Genomic DNA, 26076 nt, shown 5'->3' on the forward strand with positions numbered 1-26076 from the left:
GGGATGGTGTCACAGTGATGGGGATGGAGCAGCTCTTTCACTTGGGAACATCGTGCCAGGTGGAGCACTGGGGTGTGTGGTGGTGGCCATGTCTTTGTGCCACCATGGCACAACTCCCAGAGCCCACCAGTAGGGGCCAAATGTGCAAATTTTATTCCTGTAACTCTCTTGGCTGATGGGTTGTGATGGTGTCACACCCTTGGGGATGGAGCAGCTCTTTGACTTGGGAATGAGGTGCCAGGTGGAGCTCTGAGGTGTGTGCTGGTGATGTCACTGTGTCATCATGACACAGCTCCCAGAGCCAGGCACAGTGAGCCACATCTGCTCCCTTGGCTGAAGGGTTGTGATGGTGTCACAACTGTGGGGATGGAGCAGCTCTTTGACTTGGGAATGAGGTGCCAGGTGGAGTATTGAGATGTGCACTGGTGGTCATGTCACTGTGTCATGATGACACAGCTCCCAGAGCCAGGCACGGTGAGCCACATCTGCTCCCTTGGCTGAAGGGTTGTGATGGTGTCACACCCTTGGGGTTGGAGCAGCTCTTTGACTTGGGAACATCATTCCAGGTGGAGCACTGGGACCTGCCCGAGTGGTCATGTCTCTGTGCCATCATGACACAGCTCCCAGAGCCAGGCACTGTGAGCCAAATTTTCTTCCTGTAACATTCTTGGCTAAAGGGTTGTGATGGTGTCACACCCTTGGGGTTGGAGCAGCTCTTTGACTTGGGAATGAGGTGCCAGGTGGAGCTCTGAGGTGTGTGTCGGTGATGTCACTGTGTCATGATGACACAGCTCCCAGAGCCAGGCACGGTGAGCCACATCTGCTCCCTTGGCTGAAGGGTTGTGATGGTGTCACACCCTTGGGGTTGGAGCAGCTCTTTGACTTGGGAACATCATGCCAGGTGGAGCACTGAAATGGGCACTGGTGGTCCTTTCACTGTGTCATGATGACAGAGCTCCCAGAGCCAGGCACTGTGAGCCACATCTGCTTGCTCCAACTCTGCTGCCTGAAGGGCATGATGATGTCACAGCTCTGATGATGTCACAGCTCTGATGATGTCACAGCTGTGGTGATGTCACAGCCCTGTGCAGACCATGCTCCTCCCCCAGCTCTGGAGTTCAGCTCCATTTATCTCATGGGACATTACAAATGTGTCACACCCAACTGGGTGCCTCTCCTTTTTTTTCATGATAAACTGTGAAGCCACCATTGGCCGCTGAGAGGTGGCAGCTCATAATGGGAAAATGGTTTAGGAGCAGCCCCAAAAATAATTGTCTGTGACAGCTGTTTGTGGTTCCTGTCAGGGTAACCACTGTTAGTTCAATCCACAGCCCTTGGACTCCAGGGCTAATTTATTTGGGTGGACTTTTCATTAATTTGAAAGGTTCTGGGGCTTTAAAAGCCTTCATTAATTACATGTTAGCAGATGGAAATGTAACAGGGCTCTGCAGGTTTGCCTGGGAATGAAAGAATTCCGTGTTTTCTTTGCTTGTTTTCAAGAGGTGAAATCAGTTATTCCCAGGAAAAGGTGAGCTTGGCTGTCCCTGCCAGGATTCCTGCGAGTAAGAACAGGACTATGAATAAGACAAATTGAAATTTTGACCATTCATTCTGAGTACAAGGTGATTTATTGACGTTCCCAGCAGTGTTAAATATTCATATGTAGCGGGTTGCATAAGTATTAAATTATGAAACAGCCCCTGCTTCTGTAGAACTTGTCTCTCTGAAAGGTAAAGAGGGGGGAAGAGAAGCCTTGGAAGTGGAGAGTCATCCCTGTATTGCACATGGATAACTTTTTAATTGCATGACTCCCGTGCAATTAGGACTTGGGTAATTGCTGGGCTGGCTAATTACAGCACAGAGGGGCAGGTGACCTGTCAGGCTGTGGAAGAGCTTGTGGCAACACCAGACCTGGACAGACCGTGGTGGGGTTTCTGTGCTTCCCTCTGCCCCTGCTGTGTTTGCCTGGGGTGGTTTTGCAGGGACCTCACTCTGGGGAAGAGAAGAGGAGCAGCCCCAGCTCTTGTAGACCCAGAGAATGGAGCAGCCCCAGCTCTGGTAGACCCAGAGAATGGAGCAGCCCCAGCTCTTGTAGACCCATAGAATGGAGCAGCCCCAGCCCCCTGCAGAACCATAGAATGGAGCAGCCCCAGCTCTTGCAGACCCAGAGAATGGAGCAGCCCCAGCTCTTGTAGACCCATAGAATGGAGCAGCCCCAGCCCCCTGCAGACCCAGAGAATGGAGCAGCCCCAGCTCTGGTAGACCCAGAGAATGGAGCAGCCCCAGCCCTGTGCAGACCCATAGAATGGAGCAGCCCCAGCTCTGTGCAGACCCAGAGAATGGAGCAGCCCCAGCTCTGGTAGACCCAGAGAATGGAGCAGCCCCAGCCCTGTGCAGACCCAGAGAATGGAGCAGCCCCAGCTCTGGTAGACCCAGAGAATGGAGCAGCCCCAGCCCTGTGCAGACCCATAGAATGGAGCAGCCCCAGCTCTGTGCAGACCCAGAGAATGGAGCAGCCCCAGCTCTGGTAGACCCAGAGAATGGAGCAGCCCCAGCCCTGTGCAGACCCAGAGAATGGAGCAGCCCCAGCCCTGTGAAGACCCATAGAATGGAGCAGCCCCAGCTCTTGTAGACCCATAGAATGGAGCAGCCCCAACCCCCTGCAGACCCACAGAACGGAGCAGCCCCATAGAAGAGGAACAGCCCCATAGAATGGAGCAGCCCCAGTCCTGTGCAGACCCACAGAATGAAGCAACCCCAGCCCCCCGCAGCCCCATAAAATGGAGCAACCCCATAGAAGAGGAGCAGCCCCATAGAAGTGGAGCAGCCCCAGCCCTCTGTAGAACCACAGAAGAGGAGCAGCCCCACAGAATGGAGCAGCCCCATAGAAGTGGAGCAGCCCCACAGAATGGAGCAGCCCCATAGAAGTGGAGCAGCCCTAGCCCTGTGCAGTCCCATAGAATGGAGCAGCCCCACAGAATGGAGCAGCCCCAGCCCTCTGCAGCCCCATAGAATGGAGCAGTCCCATAGAATGGAGCAGCCCCACAGAATGGAGCAGGCCCAGCCCTCTGTAGACCCAAACAAGTGGAGCAGCCCCATAGAATGGAGCAGCCCCATAGAGTGGAGCAGCCCCACAGAATGGAGCAGCCCCATAGAATGGAGCAGCCCCATGGAGTGGAGTAGCCCCATGGAGTGGAGCAGCCCCATAGAAGAGGAGCAGCCCCACAGAATGGAGCAGCCCCAGCCCTGTGCAGCCCCACAGAATGGAGCAGCCCCAGCCCTGTGCAGCCCCACAGAATGGAGCAGCCCCATAGAGTGGAGCAGCCCGAGCCCTGTGCAGCCCCACAGAATGGAGCAGCCCCATAGAGTGGAGCAGCCCCATGGAGTGGAGCAGCCCCATAGAAGAGGAGCAGCCCCACAGAATGGAGCAGCCCCAGCCCTCTGTAGACCCACACAAGTGGAGCAGCCCAACCCCCTGCAGACCCACAGGCTGCTCCTCTCATGTCACGGCTCTTTTGCCTTTCCCCACGAGCAGAGGGGACAATTTGCATTCCATTTATCTCTCTCACTTCCCCTTCCATTGTTTCTTTTGCTCTCCAAAGAGAACCTTTGCTGGTGATTATTGTGGGGCAATGAAATCATTTCATTACAGCAGTCAGAGGTCTCTTCAGCAGGTGCTTTATTATCTCAATAATTCAGCCTCTGAGACTTGTCAGACTCCCCAGTTCCCAGAGTTCAGGAGCTACAAATAAAACTCTCCTGCTCTTTCTCTGATTTGGTTTGTTTAGCCTCATTTTTTTTCTGTGTTCTTTCCAGATCTTCCCCAGGAATTATATTTAAATGTGGAATTGATGATACTCACTCCAAGTGCCTCCAGGAGTGCATTGTGTTAAACTGCACACGGAGCCAACGTGTGTCCCACTTGGGTTGGGTCATTTATAAAATTCACTTTGAATTGAGGCCATTTATCTGAACTCAGCACAATGTTTGCTCATGTCCCTGAATTACCCACATATTCCATCAAAACAGGTCAACTTGGTTCAGGTAAATCTGGGATAGAAGTGCTGGAGTAAACACAGGTCAGTGCTGAGGTGGAGACACAACCATCAATCTTGTCCTGCTCTTCTCCAGCACGGGGAGGTGTAAGAGGGTGTAACACCCTCCCACTTCCAGGAGGCCTCTGCAGGCAGAAAAACCACAAGAAAAGAGTTTTATTCCTCCAACTTCCTCTTTATTAGGGGATTTCACATCATTTTTCAGGACAAATCCTGAGTGGGGAGCAGAGCTTGGCTTTGGAACCCCCAGGACTGGGCAAAGCTTTCCCTTGGCTGTGGCTGCTGCTCCTCTCTCTGGTATTTCCTTTATCATATAAATACACATAAAGACATCCTGAAATGATTCATTAAAGGGGATTTTTCTCCTTGTTTCTAATTGAGCAATTTGGCTGTGCTGAGATCCCTTCTCAGTGCCATCATCTCATCAGGACAAACGTGGCTTTTACATCAGAGGCTGCAGAGACCTGAGGGGGAGGGAAAGATTTTTGCAAAAGAAGCTGTTTGTGGACCTGTTTGGGTTTCCAGCAGAAAGCTGGATCTGTAAAGCTTGTACATGACACAGAGTATTGTATTTCTAGGATTTGACTTTTCCTTGAAAAGATATGCAAAAGGAAAAAAAAAAAGGAAAAAACCCAAAAAAACAAGAAAAAAAAACAAACCCAAACCAACCAACCAACCAAAAAAACCAACAGAAAAACCCAACCCAAAACCTCCCAAAGCCCTCCCAGACCTTGGGCCTTGCAGTGCCTCCCTCAGCTCAACCCTTCCCTCTCTGCTTATTAGGTAATTAGTGTTGATTAAGGTATGAAATTGACTCCAATTTGCCATGGTAAGGAAAAATTTCCTGCCAGAAGGAACAACCTGAAAGGCAACACAGGAAAATTAAAGGCATTGAAGACTCTCCATGAATTGCAATTCCTGGAAAGGTGAAACTCTGGCCGGAGTTTCCAGCAGGTGATCCCTGTGACCAAGCCCAGCTCCTCACAAGGAACAGGTTCTTACAATTTCTTTAAAAACCTGAGAGTGAAAACAGCCCATCAAGACCCAGAAAAAAAAAAAGGCACCAACAGGAAGGAGAGCAAAATGTCACTGCTCCTAATGATGTTAATTACAAGGTAAATGAGTGTTGGCATTTGGGAACGAGCTGAAGGGTCAGTGTGGAGGATCTCCTGGAGGTTCATGGAGGGAGAAGTTTGAGATGTCTGAGAGCTTTTCATTCCTATCAGGGGGAAGAGGGGAATGAAAAGCTCTTCAGTGTTTTCTGTCTTTGTTGGTTCCCATAATTGCACTCTGTGAATCCAGAGAAACTCTGAAAAGCTGCATCTCTTGGACTTTTCCTTGCTCTGGTTTGGGATTGCAGAAAAAGGTCTCAACGTGGTGACAGGACTGTAAAAACCACCAGGTAAAGAGAATACAATTTTAAAATCTGGTGGCACTTGGGTGGATATTTTGCATTTTTTGGAGATAAAGGTGCTCTGAGTTGCACAAAGACTCCCCTAGAATGAGAAGAGCTCCCCACATGGAAAGCCAATCTAACTGTGAAGGTGATGCTTCCAACTCCCTCCTTTTTTCCCCCTTTATTGTCCCAGCTGAAGGTGCCCAGGAAGGGAATGGCCTCTCATGTGCTCAGCTGATGCTGCTGGAAGGTGCATGTCAGGAATTGTTCCCTTTCCCTCCAATTCCCACTGTGTTGCCTTTTATTTCTGCCCCTCTTTAATATGAGTAGTTACTCCTGTTTTTAATGCAATTACACCACCCTTGGCCTGCTCTGTATTCCAGGGAGCTGACAAGCCCCTTCAGCCATTACATGGCATTAAATGAAGTAATTGCAGTATTAGGTCCTTTCTCCCATGCAATAAAAAATGCTATTACAGAGTAAGTGCAGGAAAGAGCCTGGAGAATTGGGATTTGGGGCTGAAAGCTCTGCAGGCACCTCTGATTGTTACTGAGCATCCCAAAGGGGATTGGGAGAAGGGACCAGAGGCATTCCTGGGGTTTGGGCTGGGAGGGGCTTCACATGGACTTCAGTGAGGGTTAAACACAGAATTCTCAGCCCTGGGGAGGCACAGCTGGAGTGATGAATGCAGAGACTGGAGCTCCTGGGGCTGGCCCAGGGGGAGGATCAAGGGATGCAAAGATGCTGAAGGGTCTGGAGCATCCCAGGAAAGGCTGAGGGAGCCTCCAGAGGGCACAGAGAGAGGGACCTCTCAGAGGGAGGGGGCAGAGCAGGGACACTGAGGGCACCTCCCCATGGCTGGCAGTGCCTGCAGGAGGGGGCAGAGCAGGGACACTGAGGGCACCTCCCCATGGCTGGCAGTGCCTGCAGGAGGGGGCAGAGCAGGGACACTGAGGGCACCTCCCCATGGCTGGCAGTGGCTGCAGGGAAGGGGCAGAGCAGGGACACTGAGGGCACCTCCCCATGGCTGGCAGTGGCTGCAGGGAAGGGGCAGAGCAGGGACACTGAGGGCACCTCCCCATGGCTGGCAGTGCCCGCAGGAAGGGGCAGAGCAGGGACACTGAGGGCACCTCCCCATGGCTGGCAGTGCCCGCAGGAAGGGGCAGAGCAGGGACACTGAGGGCACCTCCCCATGGCGGGCAGGGCAGGGACACTGAGGGCACCTCCCCATGGCTGGCAGTGCCCGCAGGGACGGGGCAGAGCAGGGACACTGAGGGCACCTCCCCATGGCTGGCAGTGCCTGCAGGAGGGGGCAGAGCAGGGACACTGAGGGCACCTCCCCATGGGGGGCAGTGCCTGCAGGAGGGGGCAGAGCAGGACCAGGCTCTGCTCAGGGGGCCCAGCAATGGCACAAGAGGAACTGGCAGGAACTGATGCCCAGGGAGTGCCACCTGGACATGAGGAGGAACTTCTTTCCTGTGCAGTGACCCAGCACTGAGCAGAGACCACAGAGGGTATGGAGTCTCCTCACTGAGATGTTCCAGAACCATCTGGACACAATCCACGTGGCCTGGCTGACCCACTGTGGTCCCTTCCAGCCTGACCCACCCTCTCCCCCAAAGGGGTGTGTTTGGCTGATCCCCACAGGAAGGTTTTGTGAAGCTCTTGCTCCTTCTTGCCCTGAGTTCATTCACAGGAAGGGCATTTGTTCCACCCTCTTGGTGGTGCCACCACGGGCATCATCTCACCACTGTCGTGACAGGGCACAGCTCTGGTGGGCTGGAAGAATTCAGGCCAGGCTGCAGAGCCTTCTGGAAGGGAGGGGAAGGGCCAGAGGGACTGATAAGCAGTTTGTTCTGGAGGAGCCCTTGGAAACACTTTCTGGTGACGCTGAGAGTGCCCAGATAAGATGCCAGTGGGGGAGATAAGGGAGGTTCAAGGAGGGCTGAGCTCAGGAACATTTCTTGACAGCAGCTGTGTTGGGATTGCAAACACTGCCTGTTCTGCCTTGATAGTGAGGTCACCTCCCTGTGCTGCCTGCTGGGACCGAGCTTTGTGTTTGGGGACATTTGTCAGCACAACAGACAAAACATCACCTCGGTTTTTATTGTGATGCACCTGCTGCTGTTCCAGAGTTTCAGCAGAGAGGCCTCCACAGGAACCAGGGGAGGGGGTGGAACGTAATCTCCTGGCTGGAAAAAATCCATTTCTGGTTGTACTTGTTGATAATTTAACTGTGACACAGCAAATGTGAAGTGACTCAACTGCACTTTGATAGAGTTATCATAATGAAGGCTGAGAGGTGGGAGAGGAAGTGGCTCAGACTTTTTACATCTGATCAACGACTGGAACAAGAGTTTTTCCCCCCCCAGTGCTTTTCTTATGCTGATTCTCCCTCAAATATTAACAAGATTAATTTATAACTCCCACCCTCTCTGTAGGACCCTCACCTGTAGTTGTTTAAGGCTCCAGAAAATAAAGGCATTTTTGTTTTAAGGAAAGAAAACTGATTGGAAGAGAAAGGCTTGGAACTGATCAAGTTTGGGAGAGGAATTTCTGTAAAATGAACAAACTGGTGTGATTGGGGTTGTCTCCTGGTTTTAGGGCTGCAGGAAGGTGTCTCTGCCCATGGTAGGGATTGAGATGGGCTTGGAGGTCCCTTCCAACCCAAACCAGAGTGGGAGTGCATGAAATGACTTGCTTTGGGTAGGGATGGGATTGATGGACCTGATGGAGAAGGGAGGAAGGGCTGGGATGAGTAAAAGAATGAGAGGAAACCTTCCTTCATCCATCCATGGGTCACTGAGGACCTGACAGGGCTGATGAAGTCGATGGCTTTGGGAAGTCGTGAGGAGCTCCTGGAATGCTCAGCTTGGGTGTTCTGCACTGGTCTAATCTCCAGTCTGATCTCAGGGCAAACATAGTCCTGGACCTGGATAAAAACTGGGACAGAGATATTTTCCATCCTGTATAAAGCCCAGGAAGCACAAGAACAAATAAACCAGAGTGTAGATGACTTTTGCAGAGCAAGCTCTGCCCCAGGCGTGTCTAGACTTCTGAGCAGATGGCACATGGAGCAGAGCCAGGGCTTGGGGCCACCTTGGGTCACCTTGGGTCACCTTGGCCATGCCCCCAAGGCTGGAGATGGTTCTGGGCTGGTGTGTGTGGAGCAGAGACTGACTGGGGGTTGTCTGGGGGGCTCCACCTCTCCCAGGTGCCTTTCTGGGAACTCTGCCTGGCTCCTGCTTCATTCCTGCCCAATCCAAGCACCTTGAGCAGAGCAGAGGAGCAGCAGGAATTAATAAGGCAAACATGCTCCCTGTTGAGACAATCCTGAGCTGTATCTTTTGCTCCTCCATTCTGCTCCTTTTGAATTTGATCCAGTGTTTGGTTTAACTCTGGATTTCCTGCCTTTTGTGGCTCTTTAATAACATTTGCTCTCTCTCTCTTGCCCTGAAATTCTGATATACAGACCGTGGATGTTTCACTTCTGGGAACCTTCAGAATCGAATCACTTTTCCCTCTCCAGTTCTGAGAGCAAAATCTGGCTCTGCACACCCAGAGATTATTTCTGAGAACTTTGCCTGTTGATTCAAACCAAGGAATCAAAAGGCCTTTGGGGGATGAGAGGAGGAAGTTTAAGATCGTTGTGTCAGAACAACCAACCAGAGCAACTTTCTCCCAGTTGGGTTGGGGCATCCCCTCTTCAAGCTGAGCCCCAAATGTGCCTGGTGGAACTTGGTGGTTGGGAGAAGTTTCCAACTCAGCAGGTTCTTCTGCCTTGGAGTCCTCCAAGGATGGCAAAAAAACCCACCCAGGATCCATTTAGGGAAGATTTTGTGCTTCTGGAAGGGCTGAGAGATGGGGATGGAAATGAGAGAGAGAGAAATGATTGAGGAGAATCTTAGAAGCACTTTGAGAGTGCAGAGGATTCTGCCAGCCCTGCTGGGCACTGGGCACGCTCAGGCAGTGGGTGGGCAGGGCTGGGGGTGGCACAGGTGGCCCTGGGCAGGGCTGGAGGTGGCACAGGTGGCCCTGGCAGTGCTGGAGGTGGCAGAGATGGCCCTGGCAGTGTTGACTCTGGGCTGTGGGTGGCATGGGTGGCACAGGTGGCCCTGGCAGGGCTGGAGGTGGCACAGGTGGCCCTAGCAGGGCTGGAGGTGGCAGAGGTGGCCCTGGCAGTGTTGACTCTGGGCTATGGGTGGCACGGGTGGCCCTAGCAGGGCTGTGGGTGGCACAGATGGCCCTGGGCAGGGCTGGAAGTGACAGAGGTGGCCCTGGCAGGGCTGGCTCTGGGCTGTGGATGGCACAGATGGCCCTGGGCAGGGTTGGAGGTGGCAGAAGTGGCCCTGGCAGTGCTGGCACTGGGCTGTGGGTGCCACAGGTGGCCCTGGGCAGGGCTGGAAGTGGCACAGGTGGCCCTGGCAGTGCTGGCTCTGGGCTGTGGGTGGCAGAAGTGGCCCTGGGCAGGGCTGGAGGTGGCACAGGTGGCCCTGGCAGTGCTGGCTCTGGGCTGTGGGTGGCACAGGTACAATATTTATGCCCAGCAATGGGAGGGGAGGAACTCCTGCAGGAGCAGTGTGGGGGGGATGTCAGGCACTAACCTGTGCCCCTCTCTGCCCTCTTGCAGGTTCACTGGCACCACCTTAGCTGTGCCCATGGCACGGGAGGAACTCCTGCAGGGGCAGTGTGGGGTATGCCAGGCACTGATGTGGCTCTGTGGCTGCTCTAGAGCAGGAACTCCTTTAGGGGCAGTGTGTGGGGGGATGCCAGGCACTAACCTGTGCCCCTCTCTGCCCTCTTGCAGGTTCACTGGCACCTCCTTGCCCGCCCCAGTGATCAGCAGCAAGAACTGGCTGCGGCTCCACTTCACCTCCGATGGCAACCACAGGCAGAAGGGCTTCAGTGCCCAGTACCAGGGTAAGTGCTGCCCCTGCTGCCCCTCAGCCAGGCCGTGTCCCTGCCAACCTGCAGGGGCTCTCTGGGCACTGCTGGGGCTCATTTGCCAGCTGGAATCTCTAGAAGTGTGAACTTCATAGAAACCCTGAATTGGGAGAGACCTTAAAGACCATTTAATTCCACCCCTTCCATGGACAGGGACAATTTCCACTATCCCAGATTGCTCCAACCTGGCCTTGGGCACTGCCAGGGCTGGGGCAGCCACAGCTTCTCTGCCCAACCTGTGCCAGGGGCTGCCCACCCTCCCAGGGAAGGATTCAGGACTGGGAGAAAAAGATTTCAGGACTGGGATAAAGAGGTTTCTGGATTGGGATAAAATGATTCTGGATTGGGATAACAAAGATCTCTCAATTGGGATCAAAAGGTTTCTGAATTGGGATCAAAAGATCTCTGGACTGGGAAAAAGAGTTTTCTGGATTGGGATAAAAAAAAAGTTCTGGATTGGGCTAAAAAAAGGTTCTGGATTGGGCTAAAAAAGGTTCTGGATTGGGATAAAAAAAGGTTCTGGATTGGGATAAAGAGACAACTGGACTGGGAAAATGAGTTTTCTGGATTGGGCTAAAAAAAGGTTCTGGATTGGGCTAAAAAAAGGTTCTGGATTGGGATAAAAAAAAGGTTCTGGATTGGGATAAAGAGACAACTGGACTGGGAAAAAGAGTTTTCTGGATTGGGATTAAAAAAAGTTCTGGATTGGGATTTTAAAAAAGGGTTCTGGATTGGGATAAAAAAAGGTTCTGGATTGGGCTAAAAAAAGGTTCTGGATTGGGATAAAAAAAGGTTCTGGATTGGGCTAAAAAAAAGGTTCTGGATTGGGATAAAAAAAGGTTCTGGATTGGGATAAAGAGACAACTGGACTGAGATAAAGAGATTTCTGGATTGGGATAAGAAGATTTCTGGATTGGGATGAAAATGTTTCTGGATTGGGATGCAAATGTTTCTGGCTGGGATCTGGAGGGGCTGTCCAGGCAGGGCAGACCTTTAGCCCCGTGGCTCAGGCCCAGGGGAGCTGCTGCTCCCAGGTTGGTGCCAGCCCTGGCCCAGCACAGCTCTGGGTGGCACCAGAGGGGCACAGAAGGGGAGGGGTGGGGTGAATTCCTTGGAAATGTGTCCCCCTCTGTCTGGAGGGGCTGTGGGTGCAGCTGCTGTTGGGCAGGAGCAGAGAGAGGGAGAATGGGCAGGGGAGGGGCAGGACTGGCACCCAGCTCAGCCCCTTTGGTGCCAAGGAAGGGGCATTTGGTGAGGGAAATGCAGAGCAGAGGGACAGGAGAGGACTTGCCTTGGCTAAACCTGCCCAGTTTGGATGCCCCCTGGTTGCTCAGCCTTGGCAATGCTGTCCTGTCCTCAACATGGGCTTTGCTTCCTGACCCACCATTGTTGTTCAACTCTCCTGTCTTCCCTTGAACACATAAATTACTTTAAATTATAAGGGAAAAAAACCTCCTCTTTTTGTTCCTGTTGTTCCTGTGCAGTTGATGCCTTTTGACAGGACATTTTCCCTCTCTGCTTTCTATTAAAACACCCTCCTGACTCAGCCTCTCTTCCTAAATAGAAAAGTCAAGATTAATGTTATAATTGCCCTGATTAGATAAATGTCAGGGGGTTCTAATCTCACACTCTCCTTGGAAACCGGGTTGTTGGAGAGGATGAACTTGAGTGTGGAGTGTTTGAAGGATGAACTTGAGTGTGGAGTGTTTGAAGGATGAACTTCACCTGCTCTTGAGGTGGCATCGAGGGAGGGCCCAGCTCTGGCTGCCAGGGGGCACCTGCCACTGGATTTCCTCCTCTTGGTGGTCTGGGTGGGGTTTGTCAGGTCCCTTCTCTCTGCTGGGAGAGATTTCAGGATCTTTGCTGGGTCTCAGTGGGCACCTGCCACTGGTTTTCGTCCTCCTGGTGGGGTTTGTCAGGTCCCTTCTTTCTGCTGGAGGAGATTTCAGGATCTTTGCTGGGTCTCAATGGGCACCTGCCACTGGTTTTCCTCCTCTTGGTGGTTTGGGTGGGGTTTGTCAGGTCCCTTCTCTTTGCTGGAGGAGATTTCAGGATCTTTGCTGGGTCTCAGTGGGCACCTGCCACTGGTTTTCCTTCTCTAGGTGGTCTTGGTGGGGTTTGTCAGGTCCCTTCTCTTTGCTGGAGGAGATTTCAGGATCTTTGCTGGGTCTCAATGGGCACCTGCCACTGGTTTTCCTCCTGGTGGGGTTTGTCAGGTCCCTTCTCTCTGCTGGAGGAGATTTCAGGATCTTTGCTGGGTCTCAGTGGGCACCTGCCACTGGTTTTCCTCCTCTTGCTGGTCTGGGTGGGGTTTGTCAGGTCCCTTCTCTCTGTTGGAGGAGATTTCAGGATCTTTGCTGGGTCTCAGTGGGCACCTGCCACTGGTTTTCCTTCTCTTGGTGGGGTTTGTCAGGTCCCTTCTCTTTGCTGGAGGAGATTTCAGGATCTTTGCTGGGTCTCAATGGGCACCTGCCACTGGTTTTCCTTCTCTTGGTGGTCTTGGTGGGGTTTGTCAGGTCCCTTCTCTTTGCTGGAGGAGATTTCAGGATCTTTGCTGGGTCTGAATGGACAAGATTTGATGCCAACACAACTTCAAACCAACCTCAGTGTGACCTTCCCGTGGGAGCAGAACCTCCCTGGCCATAAATACTGAATGGAGGGAAACAAATACAGACCAGGGCATGGAATGCCATGAAAAGCAGAGCAATGGAAGGAATTTTGCAGCAGGAGAGATGGATCATAGCCCAGGATGGTCCAGGAGAAGGGAGAAAGGCTGAGGGGAATCTCATTTGTGGTCTGTTTTCCCAAGAGGTGTAAATACCTCATTTATTAACACCCTGTGTCCTCTGAGCCTGGGTCTGGCTTTGCTGATAATCTATAAGAAAACAATTTCCCTTCCAGCTTGTTTAAATTGATCCTGAGTTTTGCAGAACACCTTTGTTGGCTGTTCCCTTCAGCTGCTCCTAATCCATGCCCTGTCTGGAAATCACTGGGGGAATGCAAAGCAGGGTTAGATACAATCACAATGTGGAGGGTTTGGGTTGGTTTTTTTTTTTGCTTAATTCAGGGAATTTATTCCCTTCCTGGCAGAGTTAAACATTGTCCCCTTCTCCCTTTTATGAAGGGGAATCTTGTGTTCTGGCCAACACTTTGTGCAAGCAAATCAGAGGGATGGAGAGAGATGGGTTGATCCCAATGGGATGAAGTTCAACAAGGCCAAGTGCAGGTCCTGCCCTTTGGCCACCCCAAGCCCCTGCAGCGCTCCAGGCTGGGCACAGAGTGGCTGGAGAGCAGCCAGGCAGAGGGACCTGGGGGGACTGAGGGACAGGAAGCTCAACAGGAGCCACCAGTGTGCCCAGGTGGCCAAGAAGGCCAATGGGATCCTGGCCTGGATCCAAACTAGCGTGGCCAGCAGGCCCAGGGCAGTGACCCTTCCCCTGGACTCTGCCTTGGGGAGGCCACACCTTGAGTGTTGTGTTCAGTTCTGGGCCCCTCAGTTGAGGAAAGAGATTGAGGGGCTGGAGTGGGGCCAGAGAAGAGCAACGAGGCTGGAGAAGGGACTGGATGTGGCTCTGAGTGTCCTCTGAAACACCTCCAGGGACAGAGAATCCAACATGTCTTGATCCAACCCCACTGTGATCACCAGCCCAGGGCACGGAGTGCCCTGGGCTGGTGATCACAGTAGGGTTGGATCAAGTCGTGGTTGGATCAAGTCATGGTGATCACAGTGGGGTTGGATCAAGGGTTGATGATCTCAGAGGTCTCTTCCAACCCAACTGAGAAGAGCAACGAGGCTGGAGAAGGGACTGGAGCACAAGTGCTGTGGGGAGAGGCTGAGGGAGCTGGGGGTGTTCAGCCTGGAGAAGAGGAGGCTCAGAGGTGACCTCAACACTGTCTGGAACTGCCTGAAGGGAAGTTCTGGCCAGCTGGGGGTTGGTCTCTTCTCCCAGGCACTCAGCAATAGGACAAGGGGGCACGATGGGCCCAGAGGGTTCCCCACCAGAGGGTTTTCCACCACCTCCACCCTGGCAGAGCCACGTGGAGAGGACAGAGGCAGCAAGAGGTGACATCTCCCCATGGCACCACCCTCAGAACTCCAACTGACTCCCAGCAGGACCTTCCCTGGCACAGCTGAAGCCGACGTGGGCACAGAAGAGCCTCCCAGCAGAGAGCAAAACATCCCAACCACTTCCCAGCAACCTTTTCCTGACAAGCCCATCCTTATCCACAGAGAAAACCAGCCCATCTCCTGCTTCAAACCCTTCTCCTCGTGTTCTCTCTCTTGTCATTCTTTCATCCCTAAATTAGCACATTTCTAAGCCAAAGTTGTCAGGAAAAATTACTGCTGTAACTACCAAGGCTTTTTTAATCATGCCATTTGGGGGCTGCAGACTCAGGCTGTGAGGAACATCTGCTCCCAGGAGCTTCCCACAGGAGATGGTGCTCCTTGAAGCTCACCTGAGGTGCTGCTTTGAGACAGAGCTGGCTGGGGCCTTTCATTCATCATTTGCTTACAGCTTTCTGCTTTCTCTTGAATTAAAGCAGGACCAACTTCAAACCCAGCTCTGCAGCAGCTCAGAAAATATTCATGAGGAAAATTCGTGTCTTTCTCGGCAGCTTTGGTACCTTCAGCCTCTTTGGGGGGGTTGGCTGTGTTTTAATTTAAGAGGAGAAAACTAATTAACAGCAAGCCACTATCAAAGGAAATCAAACACTTGTTCCTTTTTGCTTTTAAATCCACCTGCAGGTGCAGGAGGAGGAAAGCAGAAGGTCTGAGGGTGCCCCAAAGACCCCCAGATTCCTGCAGGGGATTTGCAGCCTGACCTCGAGGTGCTGCCAAGGCACTGAAGGAAGGACATGGGGCTCCCAAAACTCACATTTTGGGGGCCAAAACCTCCTTGTGCCTCAGCCAGAATTGTGCCAGGTTCTCCTGCAGGGCACTGCAAGCACAGGGATCAGCAAAAGCTGCAATGATGTGTTGGTAACAATCAGCTAAAAAGCCATTTGGGATCCAACTTCTGGAATGAAATATGTGGAGAGAGGGAGGGGGAGCAGCAGCCAGAGCAGCCCTCGGGTCCCTCCAGAGGGTCTCAGCTCAGCAGCTTTTCCATCCCTGCAGTCCCAGCTGCCAGGGGTGACAGGGGACACCTGGTTGTGCTGCCACCTGCCCTGCCCAAGGCACCTGGAGGTTGTTTCCTTCCACCTGGCACCTTTTTGGGATGGCAGAAGGAGGGAGAGGAGGGAAAAATCCTGAGCACGGATTTAGAATCACAGAATGGATTGGGTTGGAAAAGACCTCTGAGATCATCAAGTCCAACCCTTGGTCCAACTCCAGGCCCTTTACCAGATCATGGCACTCAGTGCCACGGCCAAGCTCAGCTGAAAAACCTCCAGGGATGGGGAATCCACCCCCTCTCTGGGCAGCCCATTCCAATCCCTGAGCACTCTCTCTGCAAAGAATTTTTTCCTGATCTCCAACTTCAATTTCCCCTGGCAGAGCTTGAGCCCATCGTGCCCCCTTGTCCTATTGCTGAGTGCCTGGGAGAAGAGACCAACCCCCAGCTGGCCAGAACTTCCCTTCAGGCAGTTCCAGACAGTGCTGAGGTCACCTCTGAGCCTCCTCTTCTCCAGGCTGAACACCCCCAGCTCCCTCAGCCTCTCCCCACAGCACTTGTGCTCCAGTCCCTTCTCCAGCCTCGTTGCTCTTCTCAGTTGGGTTGGAAAAGACCTCTGAGATCATCAAGTCCAACCCTTGGTCCAACTCCAGTCCCTTTACCAGATCATGGCACTCAGTGCCACGGCCAAGCTCAGCTGAAAAACCTCCAGGGATGGGGAATCCACCCCCTCTCTGGGCAGCCCATTCCAATCCCTGAGCAATCCTGGGAAGGATTTTTTTCCTGATCTCCAACTTCAATTTCCCCTGGCAGAGCTTGAGCCCATCGTGCCTTCAGGTGGAGCTTTGGGGTAGGGAGGTCAAGGGTTGGACCTTGGGTAGACTCACCATCCAGATCTGGGTTTTAATAGTGGGGATTTAACCTTCTCTTTGCCAACAATAGGGGGTTAATTTTGTTTTCCCTGCTATTTTCCTGCCTTTTTGAGCCCAATCCTCACCCAGGCCATGGTGACAGTTTTTAGGGGATGATGTTCCTGTGCAAGCAGAGAATGGCTTTGCTGTCTAATGTAGTCATGGAATAACCTCCTGGGTGAAACTAAGCCAGAATTTCACTCTCAGGAACTTTTAGAGCTTCCCTTTTGTCTGTGTCCCATTTTCAGGGTGTTAAGAGGTGGCTTTAGAGGGGTGGGGGGTTGGACTCCACTTCTATCTTCAAATAAAAGCTCTCCAAGGACACCAATCCAGCCCTACCATGGTGGGTGAGAGGCTCCCTCATGGTGTGAAGGGCTCAGGGAGGGGTTGTGGCACCACAGGGGGGGTGGGGGATGTACAAATGTTGCCTCATTTTCTTTGGAACTCATTCCTGATGCTCAACTAAATCTTCTCCTTGTCTTCCCTCTGTTTCCAATCTGTCCCTGCAGTGAAAAAGCAAATGGAGCTCAAATCCAGAGGGGTGAAGTTGATGCCCAGCAAGAACAGCAACCAGAAGACATCAGTGTGTAAGTTCTCTGGCTGCTCCTTTGCTGTGCTTTGTAATGATCTCCTGGACATTCCATTTGATGGTCAGTGATCTCAGAACTGTGTCCTCTCCAAGCTGGAATTCCGTGCCCTCTCCTCCCTTCCCATCCCTGCAGCCCTCCCTGCTCTGCTCCCAACCTTTACCAACCCCTCCAGCTGGGCCTGGGGGGCACTGAGTGTGGGCAAGGTGGGCATTGAATAGACAAATATATACTGTATTCTGCTGCTCAAGGGGCACCTTTCAGGGTGGGGATTGTCCAGCTGGGAAGACTTGGGAAAACTGAATTAATGATGCTGTGAAATCAGGAGTAGGGCTAAAGAACAGAAAGACCTCTCAGAAACTGTGCAGGGGTTGTGGCAGTCCTTGCTTTTTCTGGTGGAGTTTTGTCCAGCTGGGAAGAACTGGGAAAACTGAACTAATGATGCTGTGAAATCAGGAATAGGGCTAAAGAACAACACCAAAAACCTGTTAGAAACTGTGCAGGGGTCATGGCAGTCCTTGCTTTTTCTGTTGGAGTTTTGTCCAGCTGGGAAGAACTGGGAAAACTGAATTAATGATGCTGTGAAATCAGAAATAGGGCTAAAGAACAACACCAGAAAGACCCATCAGAAACTGTGCAGGGGTTGTGGCAGTCCTTGCTTTTTCTGGTGGAGTTTTGTCCAGCTGGGAAAAAATGGAAAAAGTGAATTAATGATGCTGTGAAATCAGGAGTAGGGCTAAAGAACAAGACCAGAAAGACCTGCCAGAAACTGTGCAGGGGTTGTGGCAGTCCTTGCTTTTTCTGTTGGAGCTTTGTCCAGCTGGGAAGAATTGGGAAAACTGAATTAATGATGCTGTGAAATCAGAAATGGGGCTAAAGAACAAGACCAGAAAGACCTGCCAGAAACTGTGCAGGGGTGGTGGCAGCCCTTGCTTTCTCTGTTGGAGTTTTGTTCAGTCCTCCCTGCAGAATCTCTGGGTTTGTGGCTCTGATGACACCAATGGTGGGGTTGTGGCACTGATTTTGGGGTGTCCTGTTGCAGTGGCTCTGTTAGGGTGGCACTGCTGTGGTTCCCTCTGGCCAGGAGGGCAATCCTGGAGGTCCAGCCACGTTTCTACATCAGGTTCTTCTCAAACCAGGTGGAGTTTCTTCCTGTGTGTGTGGGGGACTCTGAGGTTAAACAGGAGGGGCTTGAATGACCTTGCTCTGAATTCCAATGGGAGCAGAATGGAGCATTTTTTCCTCTGGTTTGCAGTGGGGAGAGGGTGGAATTGTGGAATTGCTCATGTTGGTTCACAGCCCATTACACCCATCAAGGAGAAACTGCTTGGACATTTCATTTGGTTGAGTTTTGGATACAAAAATTGAGTTAAGAAACGGTGAGCTGGGTTTGAAACCTCTAAAATGAGAGGGGCTCACATGAGAATTCTTTTAGGCTCTGGTTTTTCAGCAACAAGACCCAACAAGGTAAATAATAACAGGCTGGAAAATTGCCCCAAATCTCCAGGATGGGTTTAGAGCAAATGGATTCAGTTCTGAAGGAAAACTCTGTGTGCAAGATGTTCCTGCCTGGGTGATTTGTTCTTGTCAGGATGAATTTAATTGTAATAAACATTTCAGTCCATTTAACTGAGTATGAAATTCAGCTGGAAAATCCCACTGGCTTTGTGTGGAGACAGAGGGATGTGTTTGGGGTGGGGGTCTGATGTCATGGACGTGGAAAATGTGGGGAAGGGGGTGAGAAATGTCAGCCTGGCTTGGAGTGTTTAGTTGGTAGAAGTGTTTTGGTCCAAAGAATATCTGGGATTCTGATTTCTCCTTCCTGGGAATGCTCAGCTGCTTCCCTGGAGCATTTTCACCCATTTCTAATGTCCTGTGTGGGCTCTGGGGAAGGTGCTGAGGCCAAGCAATGAACTTTCCTTCCATCACTTCAGCTCTGCCCCAGTCCTGCCTCTGCCCAGTTTCTCCTCAACCCCCAGAGCAGCCCCAGAGCTGCCCCAGAGCTGCCCCAAAGCTGCCCCAAAGCTGCCCCTTCAGCATCTTGGGCAGTGCTGATCTTGTCAGGCTGATAAATCAGCTCAGCCGCAATATTGGAGATGTTGAGAGTGGTCCAAGTTCTTCCCATCTCCAGCAGGTCCTTCCCAGTCCTGATCCACCCCCATCCCCACAGCCTTCTGCTCTCTCTCTGCTCCCCCAGGGAACTGCCAACTGCAGAAGTGCTGATTCCAGGGGAGATGTCACTAAAAATGGTGCTTTGGCTCAGAAAAAGGAGCCCACAATGTTATCTCCTCCTTTCCCCCCCTGAGGTTTTGATTTGAGTGGTTGGATGTGACCCTTGTGCTCTGTTATTTCCCTCAGCTCCTGATTCTGCAGGTGGGACAGGCTGGGAAGGTCACTGAGGTTGGCTGGAGAAATTTAGGAATTCCTGTGGCTCTTGGGAACAGCTCTGCTATGGAATCAGAGTCATTGGGGCTGGAAAAGGAATTTAGGAATTCCTGTGGCTCTTGGGAACAGCTCTGCCTTGGAATCAGAGTCACTGGGGCTGGAAAAGGAATTTAGGAATTCCTGTGGCTCTTGGGAACAGCTCTGCCATGGAATCACAGAGTTATTAAGGCTGGAAGAGGAATTTAGGAATTCCTCTTTCTATTGGTAACAGCTCTGCCTTGGAATCACAAAGTCACTGGGGCTGGAAAAGGAATTCAGGAATTCCTCTTTCTCTTGGTAACAGCTCTGCCATGGAATCACAGTCATTAAGGCTGGAAAAGGAATTCAGGAATTCCTATTTCTCTTGGTAACAGCTCTGCCATGGAATCACAGAGCCATTAAAGCTGGAAAAGGTCTCCAAGATGATCAAGTCCAACCTCCAAGTCTGTGCTTTATGTTCAATGTCTTTGCAGCTGTCCTGAAATCCTCCCTAAAATCTTTTCTGCAGCTCTGCAGGTCCTGCAGAGGGTTTGGGGTTGGTTGGGGGGTCACTGGACTTGCCTGGCTGGGGGGGGACACTGGGATTGGCTGGGGGGTCACTGGGCTTGGCTGGGAGGACTCTGGGCTTGGCTGCCCAGGTTGAAATCTGGTGGTTTGGGGTGTGAATGGAGGTAAAATGTGGTCACAGAACAAGTGGTGATGCTACTTCAGGAAAAAAAACCCCACATAAAAATATGGAATTTTGGTGGGAGGTGCTTCTTGTTGTGGAATGTGGTTGTTTGGAATTGTGATCAAGGGCCTCATACTGTTCACCATCCCTGAAATTATTTGGGCATTCAGTCCCTTTGGAGACAAACTGGTAAAACAAGACAGAGGAACTGGGTTTCAGTCTGAGGTTTTATTTTGGAGATTGTTTCTGTTACTGCTCCCAGTGTGTGGATGGGGATATTCCAGGTCCTACAGTGGGAAAAATGTGGTATTTTGGTTTTGGAAAACAGCACCAAAGTTGTTTTTGTGACCTTTGGGGAGGCATCTCTGGACAGGCACTGCTGGGGGGCCCGGGGTGGAGGAGGGAAAGTTCTGGGAATGTCCAGGTTGGTCAAAATCTGTTCAAAAGGTACAACTGGAAGGTCTTTCTGGAGCAATTGAAGGTCTCAGCCCAGCATGGGGAGGTTGTGGATCCTGAGCTTTGCAGCAAAGCTGCTCCTGGCATGGCTGGTGGGGCTGTGCCCGTGTGCTCTGCTGGGCTGGCACAGCCCAGGGTGGCTGTGGAGGGCCAGGGGAGCCAACCCTGGGGCTGGCATTTGGCAGCCCAGTCTGGGGCACCCTGGGTTGGGATTGGGGAGGGAACACTGAATGGTCCCAAAATCTGCAAGTCTGGGAGTGTTTGTGAACCTGCACCTTCTGGGCTGTCCTGAGAGAGCCACAGGGTGGGAAATGAGGGCTCAGAGTTCTCCAAGGGGAACATTCCCAGCTGGAATTGCTCCTCCCCAGCGTTAGGACCTCCCAGCCCAAGGCTGGGACTTGGTATTGCTGAACTCCTGAGTGTTTCCTGGTCCTGGAAACACTTTCCTTGTTTTCTGGGCGCTGGAGGAGCTTCCTGGGCGCTGGAGGAGCTTCCTGGGCGCTGGAGGAGCTTCCTGGGTGCTTGGAGGAGCTTCCTGGGCACTTGGAGGAGCTTCCTGGGCGCTGGAGGATCTTCCTGGGCGCTGGAGGATCTTCCTGGGCGCTGGAGGAGCTTTCTGGGCACTGGAGGAGCTTCCTGGGCGCTTGGAGGATCTTCCTGGGCGCTGGAGGATCTTCCTGGGCGCTGGAGGATCTTCCTGGGCGCTGGAGGATCTTCCTGGGCGCTGGAGGATCTTCCTGGGTGCTGGAGGAGCTTCCTGGGTGCTGGAGGAGCTTCCTGGGTGCTGGAGGAGCTTCCTGGGTGCTGGAGGAGCTTCCTGGGTGCTGGAGGAGCTTCCTGGGCGCTGGAGGAGCTTCCTGGGCGCTGGAGGAGCTTCCTGGGCGCTGGAGGAGCTTCCTGGGCGCTGGAGGAGCTTCCTGGGCGCTTGGAGGAGCTTCCTGGGTGCTTGGAGGATCTTCCTGGGCACTTGGAGGAGCTTTCACTGCATTTCTCATGCTGAGAAAATGTTGGGGCTTTGTAAAATCTCTTCAGATGCTGCTTCGTTTTGTGGTTCCTGCTTTATGTTCCTAAACCCAGTAAAAAATGAGTCCCTTGGGAGTGTTCTCAAGTGACCTTTATCAGCATGGGCAGATACAGAGAACTAAGGAAGGGTCTCAGTTCTTTGACCAGATGTTAACAGTGAATTCCTGTGGCAAAAAGAACAATCAGAACTGGCTGTTGTTGAATTCACGATGAGAAAAGTTGTTGAGAAAACCGGGAGGAGAATGAAGGGGTGGGAAAGGAGTTCTGTGTTTGGGGGAGGGAATCCTTGAGCATCTAATACAGAAATTGAAGTTCATCCCAGCTGTTGAGGTCTGTTGTTTCCCAGGAATTTGGAGGTTCCTGTGGGATGGGACAGCCCAGCCCAGGCTTTGGGAAGGTGTTCCTGGGGTTGGCAGTGAATCCTCAGCACAACAATCTGCATTCTGGTCCTTGGGTTGGGTGTCCTGGGTGTGATTCAAACCACAAAAGCTTCTCTAAGTGACCATCTAATCCATCTCCTCCTTTTCTTTTGCTTTCCCTCACCCTCCCAAGGAAATCTCCCCAACTCCCAGGGTTTGGAGATATCTTTCCTTTCCCCTTGCTCTGCTTTATCTTATCAGTTCTCTGGTTTATCTACACGTGTCATGTAGGTGTTAATAAATCTCCAGCTAACAAGAGATTAACTGGTTTGAGCCTCCAGGAATGTGACTGACAAAATGCCAACCTGCCCTCTGGGGCCTGTTTGTGCTGGGCATCTCCAGCCTTGAACTGGAGGTCACCCACCATGGGAATTAATACCTGGCTGTGGCAGTGCAGAGTGACCCACGTGGGCATGGAAGGGGCTCTGTGGGGGGTGGTTTGGCCCTGGCTGTGGGAAGGTGGAATGTGCTCCAAGGAAAGCCCCATCCCAGCGATCCTTCCCTCCTTGTAGGAACCCTTCCACCTCCCAGCTGCAGTCCCTGGCTACTCAAGGTGTAATTACCCACTGGATAATTACCACATTGGATGGTCTTGGCTTTGTGTGTCCACGCTGAGCAGTCTGTGCAGGTTCTCCATGTGCTTTGCCTTCCCATGTCACCCCTTTCCTGGTGCTCCGTGCCCTCTCCCCGCTCTCCGCGCCCTCTCCCTGCTTCTCCGTGCCCCCCTCCCCGCTTCTCCGCGCCCTCTCCCCGCTTCTCCGCGCCCTCTCCCCGCTTCTCCGCGCCCTCTCCCCGCTTCTCCGCGCCCTCTCCCCGCTTCTCCGCGCCCTCTCCCCGCTCTCCGCGTCCTCTCCCCGCTCTCCGTGTCCTCTCCCCGCTCTCCGTGTCCTCTCCCCGCTCTCCGTGCCCTCTCCCCGCTTCTCCGCGCCCTCTCCCCGCTTCTCCGCGCCCTCTCCCCGCTTCTCCGCGCCCTCTCCCCGCTTCTCCGCGCCCTCTCCCCGCTTCTCCGCGCCCTCTCCCCGCTTCTCCGCGCCCTCTCCCCGCTTCTCCGCGCCCTCTCCCCGCTCTCCGCGCCCTCTCCCCGCTCTCCGTGCCCTCTCCCCGCTTCTCCGTGCCCTCTCCCCGCTTCTCCGTGCCCTCTCCCCGCTCTCCGTGCCCTCTCCCCGCTCTCCGTGCCCTCTCCCCGCTCTCCGCGCCCTCTCCCCGCTCTCCGCGCCCTCTCCCCGCTTCTCCGCGCCCTCTCCCCGCTTCTCCGCGCCCTCTCCCCGCTTCTCCGCGCCCTCTCCCCGCTTCTCCGCGCCCTCTCCCCGCTTCTCCGCGCCCTCTCCCCGCTTCTCCGCGCCCTCTTCCCGCTTCTCCGCGCCCTCTCCCCGCTCTCCGCGCCCTCTCCCCGCTCTCCGCGCCCTCTCCCCGCTCTCCGTGCCCTCTCCCCGCTCTCCGTGCCCTCTCCCCTCTCTCCGCGCCCTCTCCCCGCGCCCCCGCGCCCTCTCCCCGCGCCCCCGCGCCCTCTCCCCGCGCCCCGCGCCCTCTCCCCGCGCCCCCGCGCCCTCTCCCCGCTTCTCCGTGCCCCCCTCCCCGCTTCTCCGTGCCCCCCTCCCCGCTTCTCCGTGCCCCCCTCCCCGCTTCTCCGTGCCCCTCTCCCCGCGCCCCCTGCCCCTCTCCCCGCGCCCCGTGCCCCTCTCCCCGTGCCCCCTGCCCCTCTCCCCGCGCCCCGTGCCCTCTCCCCGTCCCCGCTCCCCGTCCCCTCTCCCCGCTCCCCGTCCCCTCTCCCCGTTCTCCATTCCCTGTGCTACTGCAGCATTTTTGGAATTGTGATTGGGATGTTCCCTTTAACCCAGTGCCAGGCAGAGCTGGGATGGAAATCCTCTTGGATACGATTCCCACTCTGCTTTGGCCACACTGCCAAGAAATGTTGTCCTTTCCTTGGGTCCTTCCCTTAGTGATGCAAAAGATTCCCATCAAACTCCAAGAAGAGTCCCACCAAACTCCAGAACTCTCTGAAAATCAGCCCTCAGTCCCTTTGGGAGTCTCTGGAATTCGGGATGGAAATCAGGATATTGTCCCATCCCTGAACATTTGGTTGTGCCTTGGACAGGCTGGAGAGGGCTGGGATGGGAGGTGAGGGTGGAGTTGGGAGTTCTCTCATTGCTGGTCACCCCTCCCTGGCTCTCCTGGGTGTTGGCAGTTCCTCACCCCTCCATGGCTCTCCTGGGTGTTGGCAGCTCCTCATCCCTTCCTGGCTCTCCTGGGTGTTGGCAGTTCCTCATCCCTCTATGGCTCTCCTGGGTGTTGGCAGTTCCTCATCCCTCCATGGATCTCCTGGGTGTTGGCAGTTCCTCATCCCTCCATGGTTCTCCTGGGTGTTGGCAGTTCCTCATCCCTCCATGGTTCTCCTGGGTGTTGGCAGTTCCTCATCCCTCCATGGATCTCCTGGGTGTTGGCAGTTCCTCATCCCTCCATGGATCTCCTGGGTGTTGGCAGTTCCTCACCCATTCCTGGCTCTCCTGGGTGTTGGCAGCTCCTCTGAGGCTGCCCATGGAATTCTCCATCTCCAGCCCCAGTGACCTTCTCTGGAACCCTCAGCTCACATTTCCCTCTCCTTTCTGCCTCATGTTCTGTGCTTGGTTTTTCCCCTGGTACCACACACCTGCCTTTTCATGGAGTTGTTCCCTTTCCCTGGCACCACTGGGCAGGCTGTGGGGTCAGGATGGCACCTCAGTGGGTCACAGGTGGCTCTTTCAATGCCAGGCTCCGAGATGGGCTGTTCAATTGGTGTCACTTTGCAGAATGGAAAACTAAACCCCGACTCTTTTCAGAGGAATTTCTGCAGTGGAATGGGGGGAGAACAATTAAATCCCAACTCTTTACAGAGGAATTTCTGCAGTGGAATGGGGGGAGAACAATTAAATCCCAACTCTTTACAGAGGAATTTCTGCAGTGGAATGGGGGGAGAACAATTAAATCCCAACTCTTTTCAGAGGAATTTCTGCAGTGGAATGGGGGGAGAACATTTAAATCCCAACTCTTTTCAGAGGAATTTCTGCAGTGCAATGGGGGGAGAACCAATAAATTCCAACTATTTACAAAGGTATTTCTGCATTGGAATGGAGGGAGAACCATGTCCCTGGTTGGCATTTCCTAGAAAACCCTCTGGTGTGTGAACTGAGCTGAAATAATTCCAGGGTGTTTGTTTCCAAAGCTGCTTTTTCCAAACCAAATGGATCACGGGCAGGTTTTCGAGCTACCAATTGCCATTTTCCTCTCCACATCCACCAAGACACCTGATGAAAGAATGTTTCTTTTGCTATTCTGTCTCTGTCTGTGCTGTTTTTGCTTTGTAGTAACTCAGGTTGGTGTGTCCCAGGGACATAATATGTGTCCAGACCCTGGGATTCCAGAGAGAGGCAAAAGAATAGGAGACGATTTTCGGTAAGAGCCTTTTCGGGGGGTGTTTCTTGCATGTGCCAAGCTCTGTCTGTGCCTGTTTGTGCTCCTTGGAGTCTGTGCAGAGACCCCCTGCCCCTCCAGTGGGTTCCCCCTGACAGCCCTGCCCACAGTGCTGAGGGAGGGAATTATTGTGGGCCTGGGAGGATTTCTGGGAGAATTTACCCCCTCACAATTCAGGTGTGCTCTTGAACCATAGAATGGATTGGGTTGGAAAAGATCTCTGAGATCAGCAAGTCCAACCCTTGATCCAACCCCACTGTGATCACCAGCCCATGGGACAGAGTGCCCTGGGCTGGTGATCACAGTGGGGTTGGATCAAGACATGGTGGATTCTCCCAGTGGGGTTGGATCAAGACATGGTGGATTCTCACTCAGTGCCACATCCACAGAATCACAGAATGGGTTGGGTTGGAAAAGACCTCCAACATCATCAAGTTCAACCCTTGGTCCAACTCCAGTCCCTTTACCAGATCATGGCACTCAGTGCCACGGCCAAGCTCAGCTGAAAAACCTCCAGGGATGGGGAATCCACCCCCTCTCTGGGCAGCCCATTCCAATCCCTGAGCACTCTCTCTGCAAAGAATTTTTTTCTCATCTCCAACTTGAATTTCCCCTGGCAGAGCTTGAGTT

The 26076-nt window shown here is 53.2% G+C and overlaps 1 protein-coding gene across 1 annotated transcript in view; it reads left to right on the forward strand.

Annotated features, from left to right (window-relative positions):
* The window catches only part of CSMD2 (CUB and Sushi multiple domains 2), a 292995-nt gene that overhangs the window by 105020 nt on the left and 161899 nt on the right, over nt 1-26076 (forward strand). Inside the window, exons 6-8 of the mRNA XM_071576489.1 lie at nt 10259-10371; nt 16930-17007; nt 25341-25428. Of these exons, the coding sequence (XP_071432590.1) occupies nt 10259-10371; nt 16930-17007; nt 25341-25428 (279 nt within the window). The remainder of the gene's footprint in view (nt 1-10258; nt 10372-16929; nt 17008-25340; nt 25429-26076) is intronic.

The sequence above is a fragment of the Pithys albifrons genome, chromosome 24, assembly GCF_047495875.1.
Source record: "Pithys albifrons albifrons isolate INPA30051 chromosome 24, PitAlb_v1, whole genome shotgun sequence".
Classification (NCBI taxonomy): domain Eukaryota; kingdom Metazoa; phylum Chordata; class Aves; order Passeriformes; family Thamnophilidae; genus Pithys; species Pithys albifrons.